The sequence below is a fragment of the Hyperolius riggenbachi genome, chromosome 5 (assembly GCF_040937935.1).
Source record: "Hyperolius riggenbachi isolate aHypRig1 chromosome 5, aHypRig1.pri, whole genome shotgun sequence".
Classification (NCBI taxonomy): domain Eukaryota; kingdom Metazoa; phylum Chordata; class Amphibia; order Anura; family Hyperoliidae; genus Hyperolius; species Hyperolius riggenbachi.
Window position 1 is genome coordinate 84,805,330 of NC_090650.1, and position 16,533 is coordinate 84,821,862.

At 43.1% G+C, this 16,533-nt stretch overlaps 1 protein-coding gene across 1 annotated transcript in view; it reads left to right on the plus strand.

The window, feature by feature from the left end:
- Nucleotides 1–448: 448 nt before the first annotated feature.
- OXSR1 (oxidative stress responsive kinase 1) overlaps nt 449–16,533 on the plus strand; it is a 191,544-nt gene continuing 175,459 nt past the window's right edge. The window contains exon 1 of the mRNA XM_068235944.1: nt 449–791. Coding sequence (XP_068092045.1) covers nt 719–791 — 73 coding nt within the window. The 5' untranslated portion in view covers nt 449–718. The remainder of the gene's footprint in view (nt 792–16,533) is intronic.

Here is a 16,533-nt window from a genome sequence, read left to right on the forward strand (position 1 = left end):
CCGCTACCTCTAATCTTTATGAATTGACATTTGTTACTTTTGCTATGATAATCACCGCGCAAGGCGGTGATTGATCACTCTGCTCACGAATGTCGGCTTTTTATGCGGAAAAAGCCTTTATGAATACAGATTTTGCTGTGTGGTCGGTAAAGTGAGCAGTTTTCAGCATTTCCGAATGCGGGAATGCTTTATGAATCGAGGCCAAACTGTTCACAGTTCTGTTCCAGTGAGTCCTGTCAGTTTAGTTTCAGTTCTCTATCAGTTTTACCTGTCTGGAATGGAACTGTACAGCTAACCAAATAGAATACTAGATTTTTACCACTAAATTACCGCCAGCGGTAATTTCCAAATTTTGCAGAGTCCATCCGGCTTTAGGACCGCCACGCTACTCTACGCTCTGACGTATGTCGCTGCCTGCCCCACACAACATGGCGGCGGGGAGAGGACGCCGGCGCGCAGTGACGTCACGCGGCCCTGGGTACGGCAGGCCGGGCAAGGGAAAGGCAAAGTTTGGCAATGTGAGTGCTGGGGAAGAAGTGAGAGTGAGACACTGGGGAGGGGGAGAGCACATAGCGACCTCCGGGAATCGCCCTCATCCTCTGGCAGCCGAGCTTCCTCTGGACGTGGATTACCAGCCCCTTCTGCAAAGCCACACACAGCCACAGCTGAGCCCGACAGATATCCATCCAACCACCACCCCTCTGCGGAGGCCAGCGACATGACAGAGCCGGAGCCCAGCTCCCTGCCATGGTCCATCAACAGGGATGACTATGAGCTGCAGGAGGTCATTGGTGAGTACTGAGGTGTGGTACATGCTCAGGGCTGGGGGACTACAAGTAGCAGCATGCCCTGCTGAGGTCTAATCCCCTCTACAGCTGAAGTAAAGCTGGATCCCAGTGCCCTAGAGGGAGTCCTAATCTCTCCAATCCTTGCCTGGCCTGCTCATTTACAGCTTTCAACAAATGGATACAATTACAGCTGCTGTTCTTTTACACATGGCTGGAAAGCCTTCTTATTCTTCCCTCCCACCCTAACATTTTGTTCTATGTACTTCCTATTGCCTGCAAGAGGCAAGCTGTATGTCTGGTGTAGTAAGACATCTAGCAATTTGGCTGTACGATCGACCATTCAATACTATTATAATGGTCAGATTAAATAGTGGATGTGAATCGCATAGGATATCGCCTTTAGTATGTAGGCCACTAGTTTTATTTACTTTAGATCAACCACACTGAAGTTGATTGTCCAATAAGGTCAATTGCGTTGCCGATTGAATAAAAATCACTAGATGTATGGCTACCATAAGCTGCTGTAGCAGATTGATGGCCTGTGTTAGGCTATGTGTAAATGGCAGGACTGTATGGGGTGTGACAGGTAGTGTGCTGTAACACACAACAGGTTAGCAGGGTTAGGGGTCAGCATGGGATCCCACTGCTGGAAAATGGGTTTTTTTGTTCTGTCCTTGCACAAGGGGTGTCACAGGTGTGATCTGGCAGTATGCCATGATCAGCGAGCATATGGCTGATCAAACCATTTGGTGTGGTTGCTATTCTGAAGCCTTCCAGTTATTGCGGTGGTGATGTTGATTCACGTGTACTGAGATACACAGTGGGTGATCAAGCCTTATGCATATTCATCAATGAACTCCTATACGTATGTGTAAAGGGTGAGGCAGGAGATTATGTGTGTATATATACACCGAAGTAGCTGGGGTGGTATAAGGTGCCCAGAGAGGTAGCACGACAAACATGGTATAATGGTTGTTAGCATATAGTGTAGCTGTACCGTTCTGGGTTTTTATGGCATTAGGAATACAGTACAAGTTTGTGTTCGGTTTTCCTCAGCATCTCTTGGCTGCTTCAGATTCTTTTCACAACCCAAAACTCATACTGATGAGAAGTGCGATCTTAAATTCATCTTGTCAGCTTTTTTTTTTGGATCAATTACAAGAAATAGCGGGGGGCTTAACAGGAAAGTTCTGTGGGGTTAATAAGATTCAAAAGCTGATAATTAACTGACAACTTTTAAAATTAATCACACCGTCATTTAATCATTAGCTCTGGAGTCTGACTACTTCTATACAGACTACACAGTTACAGTTAATTCAGGTTCTCTTAGATTTAAATAAAAGTGAGAAAATGAAAACTGTTCATCTCTAGCAATAAGATGTTTGGGCAGTAGCCTTTGTGTGATTGTGAGATTAATATCAGACTGCAAGCTTACTTAAAGGGACACTTAAGCCAGGAATAAAAAAAATCAGTTTTACTTGCCTGGGGCTTCTACCAGCCCCCTTCAGCCGTTCTGTGCCCTCAGTCACTCACGGTGACTCCGGTCTCCCACCGCCAGCTAGTTTAGTTTTTGCTGACAGGCCCGACAGGCTTGGCCACGGGTATTTTTCTTAGCGTTCCCGTCCGCAATAGCGTCCTGCGCCTGTGCAGGACAAGAACATGACGAAGGATATGCGTGGCGAGGCCTGCGTAGGTGAAGAAAGCCCACCGACTCCCTGTCAGCAAAAACGAAACTAGCTGGCGGCGAGGGACCGGAGAATCCGTGAGTGACTGTGAGGGCATGGGACGGCTGCAGGGGGCTGGTAGAAGCCCCAGGCAAGTAAATTTGATTTTTTTTATTCCTGGCTTAAGTGTCCCTTTAAAGTGGACTTGAACATTTGCAAAGGATATAAGGAAAATGTAGAGAAATGCACTCTGTATGTATTTAGAGAGTTTAGCCTGTTTAATTCCCCCTCATCTGTGACTAATCGCCACCATAATTTGATCTCTCAGCTGTGTCAGCTGACTGCCACTTCAGAGCAGCTAATTGGTAATCACAAGATTTTAACCCTATGTCTGCTTCCATCAAAGCAGGAAGCAGACAGACTGCATATTTATTGCAGGATTTGTATCAGCTGTAACAAAGAAATGTTTTTTTCTTTAAAGGTTATTATGCTGTCACTTATGTTTTAGAGCAGAGAGGAGTTTCTGAGTTCAGGGTCAGTTTTACAGTAATTTTATGTAGGAACCACCATCAGGGGCTTATTGGTAGTAAAGCCGCATCCTCACGCGTAGATGCGGCCGCGATGGGGCTTATCAATCAAGCCGCTGATGCGGCTCGATTGATAAGATCCGACAGGACGGATCTTGCTTCCGCCGATTCCCTGCTTGCTCCCCGCGAGGGGACAATGGCAGGGAATCGAGCGGAAGATAAGCGGCGCCGGCGGGGACAAGCGGGGAATCGAATCCGGCACAAGCGGTGACGCGGCGGGCACGTGCGGGGACGCGGAAGCCGCCGGATCGCCGCCGCATCTACGCGTGTAGATGCGGCTTAATACTTCAGTACCATCAGATTCTTTATCTGCCTGTGAAGTGTACCTTGTATGGTGCTCTAAACATTTTTGTCTATTTTTATGTCTTACAGTATTATGTTTTCCATAAATCTCTGTGTAGTAAGTCAATGCTATCTATGGGCCAGTGCACACCAATAACCTCTAGCAGATCCGCAAAACGCTAGAGGTTTTTGAAGCAGATTTTCAGAGCGATTCTAGGCATGTGTAGAGAGATTTTCTAAACCTGCCTAGCGTTTTTTTTGAGTGTTTTTGTGTAGCAGATGTCATATTTTGTTACAGTAAAGCTGTTACTGAACAGCTTCTTTAAAAAAAACGCTTGGAAAACCGCTCTGATCTAGCGTTTTTCAGAGCGGTTTTCCACTTTCCTATACTTAAAGGGAAGGTTCAAGCAAAATAAAAAAAATGAGTTTCACTTACCTGGGGCTTCTACCAGCCCCATGCAGCCATCCTGTGCCCTCGTAGTCATTTACTGCTGCTCCAGTCCCCCGTTGGCAGCTTGCCGACCTCGGAGGTCGGGGGCCGCATTGCATACATTTTTACGCATTCCCGCTAGTGCAGGAACATTAACACATACATTTTTACGCGTTACTGGTTCAATGCGTAAATTTTTACGCATTGAACCAGTAACGCGTAAAAATGTATGTGTTAATGTTCCTGCACTAGCGGGAATGCGTAAAAATGTACGCAATGCGGCCCCCGACCTCCGAGGTCGGCAAGCTGCCAGCGGGGGGACTGGAGCAGCAGTGAGTGACTACGAGGGCACAGGGTGGCTGCATGGGGCTGGTAGAAGCCCCAGGTAAGTGAAACTCATTTTTTTATTTTGCTTGGACATTCCCTTTAACATTGAGGCAGAAACGCCTCAGAAATCTAAAAAATGCTGCAGCCCCCTAGTTTGCGTTTGTGGAAAAAACAAGCCTCTCTGCTGTGCACCATCTCATCCATTTTCATTAGCCAAGCGGTTTTCCCCCTGCAAGCGGTTTAAAAAAAGGCTTCAGAACCTCTCTAGTGTGCACCAGCTCTTAGTGCTGGAAGATAAAAGCATACAATAGTCTTCTAGTTATTACACCCATGTTTATGGAGATTAATTTGTGTGAAGATCCCGACTCCCTAAAGGTGTGTACACACATGCGACTATAGTCGTTTGAAACGATCATTCCCCGATCGTTTCAAACGACGATCGTTTAAAAAAAAAAGCAGCCAACGACCATTAAGTCTAACGACGGACGAGCTAGATCGTTAAAAACAAACGATCTAGCTTGGCGGATTTTTTTCCAACGACGATCGTTAGCAAAAGTAGTACATTGTTACAGCGAAACGATGCGAGATACAATAATCACCTGGAAAGAGGTCTGCAAAAAATTTAAAACCCCCTACCAGGTCACAAAATACATGCCCTTTTGGGGCAGTCCTGGGTTTCCCCCTAGCCTAACACACAGGGGATTTCTGGACTGGGAGAGGAGGGGATTGATAAAGTTAGGCCAGCTCATACAACTAAGAAGAAACAAAATATTAACATTCTCTGAAGCTAGAACAAAATTCTCCCTCCCCCCTCATCATTTTCTGTACTTCGGGCAAATGAGAGCCTTTATATCCAGCAAGCTAAAAGACCTCTCTAGCTTAGTGAACTTAACTGCCTTTGACACCTTCATAGCCCCACACTTAACCAGGGTATCCTTATCGCAATTACAAACCTCCCTACAAAGCCAGGACAACTCCGCACAGACATGCTCCTCGTTCCAGGCGTGGAACAAGGACCTGTCAGACCCAAACATGGCAACAAAAATAGTATCAGGACTAGGCACCTTTAGAAAGCTGATGATAGGAGAAAAGTGGAGAGAATCGCACCTCAAATTCATCCATAGAGCGAAATACGCTTTCAACATTAAATATGCCAGACCTCCACCACATTATACCCCAAAATGCCCCAAATGCCAATTACCAAATGCAGACATAGTACACTGTGTATGGTCATGCCCACACATCAAAACATTTTGGCTGAAAGTTTTGGACTACATACAACAAACATGCAAGCAGAAACTCCAGCTAGACCCGGCCCTATTGCTATTTAATTACTACGAAGCCCCTAAGGCATGTGATGAGGGTGAAAGTACCCCAGCCAAGGGCATAGGCACATTCCCGCACATTGTCCTTATTGCCTCTAGAAAAGTGATCTTCAATAAATGGATACACGCAGCACACCCCTCCATATGGGATGTCAAGGAAGAATTAACACACCTGTTCAACCTAGACAAGCTAGATGCCTTGGTACACAAGGAAAAGCGAACCAAACACCTTTTCAAAACCTGGAAACCCTTCATCTTAGCCACTTTTACCTCAACCGAAAAGAACAACCTCATGGATCACTTCAAATACACTGACTGGTATTGCACTGCCCAACTACAAGGCACGTTGGGGAGACTGGAAATCACAAATTAAAGTAAAGACATCCTCTGGACTCTCGTACAAGACAAACCACGACAAAAAAAAAAAATTTTTGGAACTCAACTAAAACACACCCTAATGATAAACCTTCTAAAAAGGATTGACCAAGGGAGGGGGAAGGGGGGGGGGGGGGGAGTTTTTCTCCTTGTTTAGCGGGAGGGGGAGGGGGGAGTTTATGGTTTTAGATAGGTAAATATCAGGCACCTTCACTGTTAAAGCAAGTAATGTAAACTTTATACAACTTGACCTGGTGCCTCAGGTTTCTAACTGATGTAGGGAACATGTAAACCCTACCGACTGTTTGTCATTAAACTCTGCAAAAAACAAATAAAATATGTTTCAAAAAAAAAGTAGTACATTGTTGGAAAACGGTCGTTCGTACTAGGCTTGACATGCGCATTTCGCTATTTTTCCATGCAACTTTTCATTTTTATGCGCAAGTGCAATAGTTGCTTTACGTGATGTAACGTACGTTCTAACGATCGGATCGTTACACACATTTAAACACTAACTTTACTTAGGTCGTTCTTTCGTCAATTAAAAGTTCGTTCGTCGTTCACGTTGTCGCATGTGTGTACGTAGTTTTAGACTCTCAAACTTGATGGTTATTCATTAATGAGTTCCTATAGTGATACATGCAGTGAGATCATACAAGAATTGGGGGATGGATGGCATTTGCATTCAAGTACCCATTAATATAAATGATTTTGATTGCGATGTAGATAGTATAATATAAGGGGATTGTTTCCTTGTAGTGCAGGACTTCTCTCGCAGCCCAAAACCATGCTGGTATCTGACCAGGCTGACACTGTGTGATTGTAAAAACGATGCCAGACTTTGAGCTTCTGCAAGAGCAGGGGCCGTTGTGAATGGTTGCATGCATCCCATATACCCAGGGCTGTGGAGTCAGAACAATTTTGGGAACCTGGTGGTTTCAATGCAGTCGGAGTTTGATGATTTTTGTATCAACTCCACAGAGAGTAAGAATCCGACTAAGGAATCGAAGTCGAAGAGTCTGAGCAATTTTGGGTACCTGGAGTTGGTGGATTTATAAACTGAGTCGTCGGATGATATTTGTAAGGCCTCTTGCACACTGCAAGCGATTCAGATTCAGATTCCGCTTTTTAATCTGTTTTTACTTCAGATTCAGGCCTCTTGCACACTGCAAGCAAATCAGATTCAGATTCAGATTTTTAATCTGTTTTTACATCCGATTCCGATTCAGATTTTTAATCTTAACTGCATGCTGCGTTTTTTGATCCGTTTTTCTGTTGAATGTATTCAAGAAAAATCGGAAACGGAATCGGAATCGGAATCGGAAACGGAATCGGAATCGGAATCGGAAAACGGATTTGCAGTGTGCAGGGAGCCTCAGATTTGCAGTTTTCTCCCTGCACACTGCAAATCGGAATCTGAATCTGATGTAAAAACTGATTAAAAAGCGGAATCTGAATCGGAATCGCATGCAGTGTGCAAGAAGCCTTAGGCCTCTTGCACACTGCAAGCAAATCAGATTCAGATTCAGATTTTTAATCTGTTTTTACATCCGATTCCGATTCAGATTTTTAATCTTAACTGCATGCTGCGTTTTTTGATCCGTTTTTCTGTTGAATGTATTCAAGGAAAATCGGAAACGGAATCGGAAACGGAAAACGGATTTGCAGTGTGCAGGGAGCCTAACAACTGTACAACCCTGCATATAAACCTCTGTCCACAGTCCTTGCTACGCGAGTACTGGAAGATGACCACACGCAGCTGGTCAGTGTGGGATGTGAACTTGCCAATAATTCTGTACTTATTTTGTTTCAGCTGATGTATGCTAAAGGGTTAACGCTTTAACACTGAATAAATGCTATTATTATTATTTAGTATTTATATAGCCCCGACATCTTTCGCAGCGTAAAAACTAACTTTCTAATGCAGTTCTATTAGTCTTGCAACTAAGGGTACATCAAGTCATCAGATGTTCGATGGTCAATATGATTGTGTGGCTATTAGTTTGATGACTGTATCTTCTGGTCTTGTGCACTGTGGAATTTCTGGGCTGATTGCTTTTGTGCTTTGAGTGCTGTGTGAGCCACCTGCTTCTCCTCATCTCTTCTTCATATATTGATAATCTCAAAACTTACTCTACTTCACTGTACTCCATGGGGGAAAACAGGTGTTCAGACTTTAGGGTGCAGTCTGTATTCAAAGAAAAAAAAATTCATATGTTTTGCAGAAGAAAACGCAAAGACAAGACTTCTGTTCTGTGCAGCTGAAATGGAACTTGTGTTGAAAGAGTACTTAGATTGAAGGACAAAGATGGTGATGAATGGGGCTGCTGCATGTTGCAAAGTTGCCAAACTGACAGGTTTTGGACTAGTCCACCCCCTCATGGGGCATTCTGAGGGTTTTGTTTGTTTTCAAAAGCATTTCCTGAATGGCAGTTGCTAAGTAAGTCATTCTGACTGACTGAAATAGTGTGCAAATGAGTAGGGAGACTGGCTGGTGTCTTACAATTTTGGCAGTCAAACCGCCGTTCAGGAAATGCTTTTGAAAACCCTGAGAATAACCCATGACGAGATGGACTAGTCCAAAACCTGTCAGTTCTGTAATTTTTCGCTTTAGTGGGCCTTTAAATAACAGCAGCCCCATAAATCATTTAGGAGCAGTGGCTGTAAACACTTGCACTGGAAATTGTTTTGGTTCTCCGTTTGTCAGTTATAGCCCATCAGAGAGAGAGGTTTATGTTCAATATCTTCATGTAATTTAATAAGACTTTTTAAAGAGACATTGAAGCGAAAAAAATTTATATTATGATTTGTATGTGTAGTACAGCTAAGAAATAAAACATTAAGATCAGATACATCAGTCTAATTGTTTACAGTACAGGAAGAGTTAAGAAACTCCAGTTGTTATCTCTATGCAAAAAAACCATTAAGCTCTACGACTTTCAAAGTCGTGGAGAGGGCTGTTTTCTGACTTTTATTATCTCAACTGTTCCTGAACTATTTACTTTTTCTCTGCCAGAGGAGAGGTCATTAGTTCACAGACTGCTCTGAAAGAATCATTTTGAATGCTGAGTGTTGTGTAATTTGCACATATTATAGAATGATGCAATGTTAGAAAAAACACTATATACCTGATAATATTTTCTTTGCTGCTAATCTTCTAATTATTCATAGTACACAACCAATTCACTATATCATATTTTTTTTTTCTCGCTTCAGTGTCTCTTTAAGAATGACTTGTCCGTTAGCTTTGCTACATTCTTTATCACTTTCTTTCTTTGACTTATTCTACTTTACAGCACACCCAAGGTGAAAATCTACTGACATAAACAATTGTATTTATCTTTATTCTCCTAAAAATGACATTTTTAATATATTCCACAGTTTTTTTTTTTATTTTATATTTAAATCTACATCAAGTTTTTATTGTTTTTGCTCAATGACATATTCATTGAAGTATGCCAGAGCTAAAGTCTATGAACTATTGATCCTTTTTATCTCTTTCCTGCTCTCAGAAGCCATTTCCTGCTAAGAAAGTGTTTAATGCTTGGGGCGCACCATACCTTTTTCCGATTGATAAATGGGTTCAATAGATAATTTCCGACATGTCCAATATTCCTTCCAATCATTTTTAGGGTCGAGTTCTCATAGAAGTGGATGGAAAAAGATAGGAAAAACGAGCGGAAGATAAGCGAATCGAGCGGAAAAACTTATTGTGTGTACCCAGCATTATAGTTGTAATTTATCAGTGAGGGTCACACTGTAGTCTTGACCTAGATAGTAACTGCCACTTACATAGCTGATGTCTACGGTAACTCTTTTTCAGGCAGAGAAAGAAAAAAAGGAACACAGCATAGTTATTTGTGTGCTAAGCACTGTACATTACACGTCTATCTCATCATGTCACCTCCGGTATCCTTTAAAATATCCCTTTGTTTAGTACAGACCTGGCCAAAAGCATGAATACACAGCCCAGACCATTATCTACTGCCTAACGTTCCAGTTAACACCATGCATGCACCCAGGCAAGTGGCATCATTTGCCAGTGTGTGTTCATTAGCAGATTGCCAGAGAGTTAGGCATGATTTATCACTTCCAGAAACTCCATTGCAGCTACTCCATTAGTTCAGTATCATGAGCTTTCCATCACTCCATATGGTGCTTAGCATGTTGCATGGTAACTTTGTCTGATTACAGCTGCTCAGCCTGAGAAATCAAGTTTAAGGTGTCTATAATGAACAGTGCTTGTGCTCATATTGATTCTCAATATAGTTTTTTTTACTCAGTCGGGACTGCCACTGCCAAACACCCATGTACAGTGGCTTCTGATCCCCCTCTGATACTTTGGCGAGGCTTCCATGAGGTGAATCAACTTGGGGACATTGTTCTCCTATTCACCCACGACCTCTCCATTGTATGCTTACCAATTGGCCCTCCGCCCCCTCCATAGAGTTTCAATTGCCCATTGTTGCTCTTGGGTGTTTCCACTTCATGGTGGGAAAACTGATTGATAAGGCCAGAAATTTTAACTGATTTATTGGAAACGTGGCATCCTAGGACACCATGCAATTTCCTATCCGATAGATGGGTCAAATAGATAATTTCCGACAGGTCCTATCTGATTACTGATCGATTTGCATAGAAGTGATCAGAAAATCGATCAGTAAAACGATCAGAAATCTGATTGGATCTGTCGGAAATGATCTTTCGAACCATCTATCTGATGGGAGATTGCATGGTGTGTACCAGGCATTACAAACAGTTTTAACAGATTAAGCTTCAGATATTAACGACGGATGGTTAATGAGATGCAAATAATTCTGCATTGATGCAGGATTTAAAATTTTTTGCAAGATAGGGTACAACCAATCGATATTATGACTGAAGTGTTGATTTGGCAGAGCGGATTGATTTCAGATGACTATTGGTGGGGTGTAGGCATATTTGGAGCTCTAGTGGCATTCCCAATAGCTTTATATTGCGTTGAGCAGTAGTGGCAGCTGAAAGAGAGGGTTGATGGACATTCAGTTGATTTTTAGATGTCAGCAGATATGAATGGTGCTCCCTGCCAGAGAAAATGACCGATATCCATGAGGTATAATAGTGTTGAGTTGTTTTTTTTTTTTTTTTGTTATGTTAGCCCCTTTCTCCCTGGGGACTCAAGCTTTTTCTTTTTTCTTCTTGCCAGGGAGGTTTGCCTTCTCCAGTCTGGCAGGGTGTGCAGAGCAGCGCAGGGAGCTGTCATACTTGCCTGATAAGGGATGGCTGGATCGGCTTCTCCTCTCCTCCAACTGCAGTGCTGCACTCCCAGCATCCTCTTTGGAGTTCCGATCATGTGGTATGATGTGATCATAATCCAGGGGATGGTGTCAGCGTTGCAGCGCTGCCTGGTGGTGGAAGAGGGGTAATGGAAAAAGCCCTGTGTCTCTCTGCATAGCTGCATTGGGCAACTAAACGGTATGTGCTGTTAGATGCCCTGGCGCGCATTAACTATCTCAAGATAATGCGCATAGGGCAGCTAATAGGTTACAGCTGTCCAAAGATGGGACCTCTCGCACTGATTGTGGACGTGAGGTATTGCCTATCTACCTGATCTGAAGCCCATCTGATATTCTGTGGTGGGCTTTAAAGTGAGCTGTAAAGCCCCCCCCAAGTGCAGTACCGAGCCTCCTGTTAGAAGCACTCGGTGACACGAGTGCGTCCGAAGCCTCCCGAGCTCACAGACGTGTATTCAACCAGTTGGCGGAGTACACATAACAGCGGTGACAACGCTGGAACGAGGGAAGCAAAAAAAGGACTGGAAAGGCTTTACAGGATCCAGAGTATTCCCTCTCCATAGGTAAGTATCTGCCCTTTTCCTTTTTTTTTTTTCTTTCCAGCCTTTACACTCACTTTAAACACATATTACTTATGACTCGTTTTACTGTAAAAGTGTAAGAAGATTGCTCGCCAGTGTTGTTGTTCTTATGCCCTTGCAATTAATGGGTGTGGCTGAAATAACCAAATCCATTCATTGGACTCGTCCAGATACTTTTGGCCATGTAATGTAAGCAAGATGTATGTATAGCGGTTTGCCTGGAGTTCTCATATGCTTTCTTAGAAGTGTCTCTAGGAATTGTAACTAAATATGGAGGTGCGAAGTGTTTCACAACGGATGACCTAGAAAATGTTACAGCTGCAGAGTATAGGTTGAACTTAATTTTCCTTCTAATAGTGATGCAATGTTTAACTGTGTTGGTTTGAAAATATTTAAAGGGGTTCTTTCGTGAATGAGGGAAAAAATAAAAAGTGGTTTATGCATAAACTATTAAACATCCTTCTAAAATAGTGTAAAAAGTTTTTTTTTTAAAAATGAATGGTTTCATCAATACAACATGTATTGTACATAGTGAGGGATGAAGGCTGGGAGGCTAATCCATTGGTTAGGGGTGTTTTCTTTTTTTTTTTTTTTCTTTTTTTTTACTTTCTCTTTACAACCATAACTGCTGACTACTTAGTTTTCAGTGGTATAACCCACTTCTAGCAGAAATCGCTGTTATAGCCCTAACCACTGAGCTCTGCTGAGCCGCTGAATGTGTTTAAATTGTTGCTAGGCAACCAGACCCCGATGCAGAGACTTGTTTGTGAAAAGAGTCATAAGCTCCTGGGAGAATCAGTCCCATCTACACCATATGATTCTTTGTCAGATTCGATTCAATATGATTTGATTCATTGATTTGATTCAATCTGACATGTCCGATTCATGATTCGATTCAATTTGATTCAAATTTAATTGAATCATGAATCAGACATGTCATATTGAATCAAATCAAATTGAATCGAATCAAATTGAATCGAATCTGACAAATAATCATGGTGTAGATGGGACTGATTCTACCAGCAGCTTATGACTCTCTTCACAAAACGAGTCTCTGCACTGGGTCTGGTTGCCTAGCAACAATGTAAACACATTGAGCAGCTCAGCAGAGCTCAGCTGTTATAGCTGTTAGGGCTACAATGGTGATACCTGCTAGAAGGGGGTTATACCCCTGAAAACTATGTAGGCAGCAGTTATGGTTGTAAATGAAAGTTAAAAAAAACAAAAACACCCCTAACATATGGATTAGCCTCCCAGTCCTTCAAACGTCACTGTTTACATTACATGTTGTATTGATAAAACCATTCATTTAAAAAAAAAACTTTTTACACTATTTTAGAAGGATGTTTGATAGTTTATGCATAAACCACTTTTTATTTTTTTCCTTATTTGCGAAAGAACCCCTTTATTAACCTTATTAAACCGTTCCATACAATTTTGGACAAAAGTCAGGTAATCAAGGCTGCATATGTCAAAAAAGGGCACCTGGAAATATGGGCGCCTTGAAAAGCCGATGGTAGAATATCAGTGAATTTACCTACATTCTACTGTTAAGGGGGGGGGGGGGGGGAGGATACTAAAATATTGGTACTAAATACCAATATTTGACTACAGCTAAACCTAAGCCTATTAGCTCACTGAACCCTCAGACTAATGATGCATAACCTTAAAGAGAATCTGTATTGTTAAAATCGCACAAAAGTAAACATACCAGTGCGTTAGGGGACATCTCCTATTACCCTTTGTCACAATTTTGCCGCTCCCCGCCGCATTAAAAGTGGTTAAAAACAGTTTTAAAAAGTTTGTTTATAAACAAACAAAATGGCCACCAAAACAGGAAGTAGGTTGATGTACAGTATGTCCACACATAGAAAATACATTCATACACAAGCAGGCTGTATACACCCTTCCTTTTGAATCTCAAGAGATGTGTGTGTTTCTTTCCCCCTGCAGCTATCTTCCACTGAAGTGTCAGGCTGTTTCTTCCTGCAGAGTGCAGACAGCTCTGCCTGTATGTAATTCCTCAGTATGTGAAAGCCCAGCCAGCTCAGAGGAGGATTTATCCAGCTTGTAAAAGATAATAGAGCAGAGAGAAGCTGCACTAATCTAAATAACACACAGCAGTGTGCAGAGAGGGGCCTGGAGGGGGGAGATGCATCACAGAACCACAACACTGAAGAACTTGGCAGCCTTCCAGACACAGGCTGACAAGTCTGACAAGAGAGAGATAAGTTGATTTATTACAGAGATGGTGATAGTAGAACGTGCTGCAGTAAGCCAGAACACATTAGAATAGCTTTTGGAACTTGTAGGATGATAAAAAACAGGATGCAATTTTTGTTACGGAGTCTCTTTAACCACCTCCCCAGCACGGCTAACCTTATAGTACCCCAGAACTGGATATTATTTAACATACTTTTAATCCTGATTTACGTGTGGTGCTGTGACATATGTCACAGCACCAGCCGCACCTTCCAGCGCCCCCTGTGGTTCAGCTATAATCTTGAACTGAGCAGAACATCAATATCAACATCAATATGAGCACTGTGGAAGTAGCATTTCATCTCCCCACTGATGGTTCCCATAATCACTGAGTGCAATGGCACACAGCATAGGAAGCTGTGACTTGTGGGCTTAGGGAGATTGAGCAAAAAACGATAATGGACTGTCAGGAACCGGCCCCACAGCACGCCTGCAGGAATAGTTCTCGACCAGGGGTTTGACCAGATCACAAGGGGAAGCAGCCTTATTCAAGCTAACACAAGGCTGTCACCCCACTTCTCACTGCCACCACTAGCTGCTGCTAGACACTTCAACAATTCCCACTCTGCTGTCGAGTGGTCTGTACTCAGTCCAGCGTTTTCGTATTTGGGTCAGCTTTGCGCTTAGGCCAAAATACGGGAACGCCACACACACAATACAATCACACAGTAGCAAGGCACAATTCAGACACTGAACTTGTAACGCAAATTACACTGCAGTCTCTCCAAGACTGAGTTTTTGGTAGTACATCAGAAGTGTAACTTATTAAATAAATATTTAATATTCCAGAAAAAAGTGGAACAGTGCAGAAAGGTAAATATACAAAAGATTTAATAAAACAAAAATTATAAAGACACACAACAAGACAGTTTGCTCATAAACAAAATAAAAACGGATATAAAACGTTAACAGCGTACAGATCAGAGCGTTGTTTGTGAGGAGCACGCAGTTCTGGTTGGACCATGGCAGTTCTAGCTCCTTTGCTATCTCCAGGGAACTACAAGGTTTGAGTGTTCTATGCTGGCTCTTATAGGCCGATTTGTTGCCCGGGGCACTTAATGTTCAGTCCCAAAATTAATGCAATTTCCACAGATTGTGACAACACCTTCTGCAGAGCCCCCTGTCACATCTGGGCTTGCGGTGACATGCAAATTTCATGGGTTTTCTGTCCCACTTTTGAACTTTTCAGATTGTCAGTCCGATTGTATATTGAGAACACAGGTAGCTGTTTATATGCATACAAAGTTCAAAGCAATGCAACAACTTTTCAGCAGATTCAGGGCAAAAGAGTGGGTCGTTATCTAATTATCTGTTTCCTTGCTGGAGGCCGCAGTGTCCAGAGGAAACTGAATGCAAATGTACTTTACACTGCCACACAGACAATCAAATTAGCAGCTTCCTCCAGCCTGGTGCCCAGTTATACCCCAAAGCCAGCTGGCTTTTTAACAGACATGCATATATGCTATAGTGCACAGCAGACATACAAATGAAAAAATATGACTTCCTTGTGATACACATTCAAATGGCTGCTATATTATGCACAACATGATATGATACAGCTTCGTTCTAAGCCTTAATCTCAGCTCTCTTGCGATGTGCTGTTACACATAGTGATATTGGGAACTATTAATGGGGGCGTTCTTAGGGATGGGCTAAGGCAGGGGAAATGCCACTTCCTCCCCGCCCATATTCAACGTTCTGCTTAGTTGGAGATCATGGCTGAGCATATTGGGGGCCACAGGGGGTGCGGATGGTGTCCTGACATATGTCACTGCACTACACGTAAATCAGGATTAAAAGTATGTTAAATATCCAGTTGAGGGGTATTTTCACCACCCCACACGGATAACCTTAACCATCCCTGCTGCTGCAAATACAGTGGAAAGGTTGATGCCATAAGCGCCCATTGAAATGTTACTAAGCAGGGGAAATTATTGCGCTCTGTACAATTCGGGAGTCCCCTGTTTAACAATGTTTCATTGGGCACCTATGGCGTCGCCCAAACTTCCGCTGCTTGCGGGTGCCTACATTTCCAGTTTCCGCTCCATTGCAGTGACAACTAGAGCTTATTTTTTTGTTTTCTTTCTAGTTTAGCTGTGATTGTTGAATCACATGAAACTGGCTTGTAAAAATTTCCTGTCCGCTCTGAATTCCAGATTAATTTGCTCCTCCTCTTTCCTTGTGTCCTTGTTGAAACGTATGTGTTTCCCAGTACGTCAGCTCAGACAGCACCCCTAATGAGACTTGTCTCCCTCCAACACACGGACAGGAATCTGCAAAAGATTTAAATTTGCATAATAGGCGGCCCCAGTATATAAGGCATTAGTCATCAATTACCTTCAGTTCTAGTTTCCTGTCCGGACGTGAAGGAGTGAGAGGTCTCCAGGGAGCCATCTAGTCAGGCGGCTGGGGCTCTGTTGCGGAGGTTTTCCTGGGCAGTCCGCTTCAGGGGGAGCGGTGTGGAGCCTGGCAGCACTTAGGAGGCTTCTCCTAGGAAGGCGGCGTCTTTATGCGTGCAGGGGCACGCAATGGAAACTTCCGATGCGGAAATCCGGAAGTGGTCACGACGCTGGCGTCCCACGTGACCCGGAAGTGCAGCAGGCGGCAGGGGCCGCGGCGGTGAGCTGCTTCAGCTGGGG